This window comes from Mesitornis unicolor, unplaced genomic scaffold (genome assembly GCF_000695765.1).
Source record: "Mesitornis unicolor isolate BGI_N332 unplaced genomic scaffold, ASM69576v1 scaffold18352, whole genome shotgun sequence".
Lineage (NCBI taxonomy): Eukaryota > Metazoa > Chordata > Aves > Mesitornithiformes > Mesitornithidae > Mesitornis > Mesitornis unicolor.
Genome location: NW_010170016.1, coordinates 1 through 5,442, shown reverse-complemented (window position 1 = coordinate 5,442; position 5,442 = coordinate 1). Strand labels below are relative to the sequence as shown.

At 50.9% G+C, this 5,442-nt stretch overlaps 1 protein-coding gene across 1 annotated transcript; it reads left to right on the top strand.

Annotated features, from left to right (window-relative positions):
* Window positions 1-58: 58 nt before the first annotated feature.
* Window positions 59-4,510, top strand: LOC104536827 (electroneutral sodium bicarbonate exchanger 1-like; the record flags this gene model as incomplete). Its single annotated transcript, XM_010179553.1, has 9 exons — window positions 59-219; window positions 299-487; window positions 827-915; window positions 1,036-1,193; window positions 1,812-1,899; window positions 2,262-2,408; window positions 2,569-2,660; window positions 4,068-4,242; window positions 4,377-4,510. Coding segments are annotated over 9 exons (1,233 nt in total), but the record flags the coding sequence as incomplete, so codon positions are not given.
* Between the last annotated feature and the right edge of the window lie 932 nt (window positions 4,511-5,442).

Here is a 5,442-nt window from a genome sequence, read left to right as displayed (position 1 = left end):
AAAATCAGGTCTGTTGAGCTCAGGCCAGGACAGAGCTGATGCTGCCCGGTGTCCACAGGTGGCTGAAGTTTGAGGAGGACGTGGAAGATGGCGGCGAGCGCTGGAGCAAGCCCTACGTGGCCACGCTGTCCTTGCACAGCCTCTTCGAGCTGAGGAGCTGCATCATCAACGGGACGGTGCTGCTGGACATCTGCGCCAACAGCATCGAGGAGATTGCAGGTCCCGTGGGCACCGCGCTGGGACTTGGGGTGGGTTTCTGCTCCGACAGCTTCATCCTGATGGCCTTTGCCATTTCCAGACCTGATCCTGGGCCAGCAGGAGCAATCCATGGAGTCTGACGAACGCATGCGGGCGAAAATTCGAGAGGTCCTTTTGAAGAAGCATCACCACCAGAACGAGAAGAAGAGGAACAACCTCCTCCCCATCGTCCGTTCCTTTGCCGATGTGAGCAAGAAGCAGGCGGAGCTGCACCTCCTCGACAAGCCAGGTGAGGGTTCCTGCAGGTTTTGGCACCAGGAGAGGGTTCTTGAAGGTTTTCACACCAGGAGAGGGTGGGATTTGGTACCAGATTAGTGTTCCTGCAGGGCTTTGGCACCAGGAGAGGATTTCTGTAGGGTTCTGGCACCAGATTAGGGTTCCTGCAGGGCTTTAACACCAGGAAAGGGTTCCTGAAGGGCTGTAGCACGAGATTAGGGTTCCTGCAGGGATTTAGCACCAGGAGAGGGTTCCTGAAGGGCTTCATCCCCATTAGACTTGTCCTATCAAAGCAGAGGCATCCCAATTGCTCCTTGTCCATCCTCCTGAGCATCTCTCTTTTTCCTACCAGCCCAAACCCTCACCCCTAATCCTTCTCCCACCACCGCAGAAGCTAAAAACGGGGTGAACCATGAGAGCAGCGCCATGGATTTAAGCAAGGTGAGACGCTCGTTGCTTCCTTACGCCTTCAGAGCCAGGTTGGCTCTTGCAAACGTGGCTGCAGAGCACCGTGGGCTTTGCTTTTGAGGTAATTGCCCAAAAATCGCTTGTTTTGCCCAGGCGGAGCTGCACTTCATGAAGAAGATCCCCACCGGGGCGGAAGCGTCCAACGTGCTGGTGGGGGAGCTGGATTTCCTTCGCCAGCCCATCGTGGCGTTCGTCCGCCTGACCCCGGCCGTCCTCCTGTCTGGCATGACAGAAGTTCCCATCCCCACAAGGTCTGAATGGGAAGCACAAAGGTTTTATTTAAAAAAAAAAAAATACAAACCAATAAAACAATAAACCCACCTCAAATCGCATGTGTGAGTTTGGTGGTCCAAGGGAACGGGGCCAGTGGGAGCAAACACATTTCCTCCACCCACATCTCCTCACCTTCGTTTCTTCCTTGCTGTTGCTTGGAAACCTGCTGGCCAGTTTTAATGCAAGTCGGCCCCCAAAATTCAATTTGTGATCATCTGTGATGAATTTCAAATTAATTGTGGAGTTGGTGAGCTTATGTGTCCCCTCTGAGCCGTGCTCTGGGCTGGGAGCTCCTGGGGTTTCTCCTGGGTGCTCATTGAGCAAGGACATGTTCTTCAGCTTTAAACTGGAAGGGTCAGGCTTAGACTGGATATTAGGAAGAAATTCTTCACTCTGAGGGTGATGAGGCCCTGGCACTGGTTTCTTATGGAAGTTTTTGATGTCCGCTCCCTGGCAGTGCCCAAGGCCAGGTTGGACGGGGCTTGGAGCAGCCTGGGCTGGTGGAGGTGTCCCTCCATGGGGGTTTGGATGATCTTTAAGGTGCCAAACCCTTCTGTAATTCTGTGATTCTCTCTCATTTTGCCTTTCTTGCCCAGGTTCCTGTTTGTTTTACTTGGACCAGAAGGAAAAGCCCATCAGTACCACGAGATCGGCAGGTCCATGGCTACGATCATGACGGATGAGGTGCGATAAGAGCTCTCTCCAGGTCCTTTTTTGGCTGATATCCCCCCCGGGGTGAATCCTGTACCTCATCCCTCTCCCTGGTGTCCCCAGCACCCTGTCCTCAGTGGTGGCATCACCAGGGCCAGCAAACCCTCTCCTCTTTAAGCAGAAGGCTGTGGTGTGCCATAGGGGATAGGAACCTCATGGAGATGATTACAAACACCACAATGCACAGATATTTCCCTTTTGGGGGAATATTTCCTGCCATTTCCATCAGGAAATGTGGGGAAACGATCCTGGGTTTAGCCAGGAGCTTCCTGCACTGGTTAGGACATTGGAGAAGGGTTGTCCTCTCCTCTCACCACGTTGTCTCCTATGCACAGGTTTTCCATGACGTTGCCTATAAGGCCAAGAACCGGGCTGACCTCGTGGCCGGCATCGACGAGTTCCTGGATCAGGTCACAGTTTTACCACCGGGAGAGTGGGACCCATCGATCCGAATCGAGCCCCCGAAAAACGTCCCTTCGCAGGTGGGTGCTGTGGGGGATACAGACAGGATGGCAGATGAGGGTACGATGCTGTTCGGGGGGCCCAAATTCACCAGGTCTCGGTTTGGCACAGTCACGTAGCCAGAGCAGAAGCAAAGGAAGATGTTGGTTATGAATCTTGGTCTTTTTTCCACATTAACAGGAAAAAAGGAAGATGCCGGGAGCTCTCGATGACAGCGCTGCTCACAGCAAGCCGGAGAAACACAGCGGTCCCGAACTGGAGCGGACGGGAAGGTGGGAGCTTTAATGATTTGGGGTATTTTTTAAATGTTTGCCTTCAAAATCTTCCCTTCTTGCAGTTTTTGGAGGTGGTTGGTTCAGTGGAGGGGCTCCACGTTACGAGCTTGGTCCCCTTGACCCAAGGTGGAGATCTGGGCAGTTGGGCTTAGGCACAGCAGCATCACACCGGGGTTTTCTTGATTTGGGGCTGAAGCAGATGAGTAAATACCTGCAGGAAGAGCTCTGCTGCTTCTGAAAGCAGGGGAATCCTCAATGAGAGGGGATGGGCTCACAGGTTGGGTCCTTTTTCATTTTGTTGGAGTGTTTTTCTTTGTATCCCTCAGTTTCTACTGGGTGTAAAATGAGAGGAGGACATAGGCTGCCCATGGAGGTGGTGGAGTCGCCATCCCTGGAGGTGTTTAAAAGCCCATATGACCCTGTACATCCCATAGATCCATGCTCTATGGTAATTAATTCAGGTTAATTTGGATTGCAAAGCATTGGAAGGGGCTGCCCAGGGCAGTGGTGGAGTCCCCATCCCTGGAGAGGTTTAAAAGCCCAAATCACCCTGTACATCCCACAGATCCATGATCTATGGTAATTAGAATCACAGAATCATTAGCATACCAGGTTGGAAGGGACCACAAGGATCACCCAGTCCAACCTCTCGAGGTAAAACACAGTTTAAATGAGATGAGGCAGCTCCCTGTCAAACTGACTTCAAACTGACCAAGGTAGGGGAATTCACCACTTCCCATGGAGATTGTTCCAATATTGGATAGATTATTCCGATATCTAATGCATAGATTATTCCCATGTCTCATTGATGGGTTATTCCCATGTCTCATTGATGGATTATTCCCATGTCTCATTGATGGGTTATTCCCATGTCTCATTGAGGGATTATTCCCATGTCTGATTGCTCTCATGGTAAAACATTTTCTCCTGGAGTTCAAGGGGAATCTCCCCAGCAGCACCTTGTGTCCATCACCCCTCGTCTTTTCCCCGTGACTCCTTGTTAAAGGAGTCTCCATCCTCTTGGTGCCACCCTTTATGCACTGGTCCGTGGTGATAAGGTCCCCCCCTAAGACTTCTCTTCCCAAGAAGCAAATTAATTCAGCCCAATTGAGTTAATTTGGGTTAATTTGGGTTGCCAAGCACTGGAAGGGGCTGCCCATGGAGGTGGTGGAGTCCCCATCCCTGGGGGTGTTTAAAAGCCAAGGAGATGTTGTGCTCAGGACCATGGTGGTGGACTTGGGACTGGTTCAGTGGTTGGACTCGATGATCTTCAAGGTCTTTTCCAACCAAAACCATTCTGTGATTCTATGAAACTGCTTCTTTTTAGCAATGAACGTTACTCCATGCTTGTGATTGCCCAACGTGGCCTTCCAGAACAGTCTGTATTTTTTTCCCTTCTTCCAGGCTCTTTGGGGGTTTGATCCTGGATGTGAAGCGAAAAGCCCCGTGGTTCTGGAGCGACTTTCGGGACGGTCTGAGCCTGCAGTGTCTGGCGTCCTTCCTCTTCCTCTACTGTGCCTGCATGTCCCCCGTCATCACCTTTGGGGGGCTGCTGGGGGAGGCAACCGACGGCCACATAGTGAGCACCTCTCTCGGTTGGGTGGCACGTAGAGGGACAAGACTCATGCAGAAGTCCTTGCTGCAGTGACTTCACCTTGGGTTTTGGGGTTTTTTTCCCCCTCTAATGAGTTATTTCCTCTCATCCCTGCACAGAGCGCCATGGAGTCGCTGCTGGGTGCATCCATGACCGGCGTGGTGTATTCCCTCTTTGCGGGCCAACCTCTCACCATCCTTGGCAGCACCGGCCCCGTCCTCGTCTTTGAGAAAATCCTCTACAAATTCTGCAAGTAAGAGCCTTCAGAAGGCAGCAGTGATGGAGAAAATATATTTTAATTTCCTTTTTCTTAGTGGTAGTTGATAGATTTAAGTTGTCCTGTGTGTGACAGACATCGCACGCTGCTGCTTTAGCAGGTGCTGGTGCAAAAGCCCTGGGTCTCTGAGGTGGTTTGGGGTTTTTAGGGTTAAAGCAGCAGCAGGAGGAGAAACCACAAGGATTGGGATGCCCAAGATGGGCTGCACAAGGAAAATGAGACAAATCATTTTGGTTTGGGAATGAGGGAAGATTGACATCCCTCTGAGTACAAAGCCAGGCACTTCTTAGCTGGATTTTTTTCTGGAAGTGGAAATAGATTTTGCCCAGGTAGTTTTCTGCTGAAATATTTTAAGTTTTAATGATTTTATTGAAAAAGTGGGAGCTTTTCATGTGAAATAATAGATATCTTCCATGACAGTCCTTTGCTTGTGATGACTTTGACAAGAGATGAACCATTCTTATTGCCACTGAATTTATTCTTAACCCCAAGTTGTTGGCAGCAGGTGACTGGGCACAAAACCAGCTGGTTTTGGTGTTTGGGGATCAGAGTGATGTGGGAAAACACCACCTTCCCCAACAGGGACCTGACCTCAGTCTGCCTCCAGGGCGTTAACACGAGATAATTATTAAATAATGATAGCAAAATAATTGGCCTCTCCTCTTGCAGATCCACACCCTGCCCCACAGCCCCAAGGCTGACTGTAGTGTGACATGGAAACTGCATTTACCATCTATGGCCTTAAATTGTCCCAGTTTTCCCCAAAGGAAGGCACAGCTCAGAGCCTCTTGCTGGCCTTCCACAGAATCACAGAGAATGTGAGGAGATGGAAGGGACCCCTGGAGGTCACCCCCAGAGCAGGATCACCCAGAGATCAGCCAGGAACACGGCCAGGGCTTTGGGTGTCT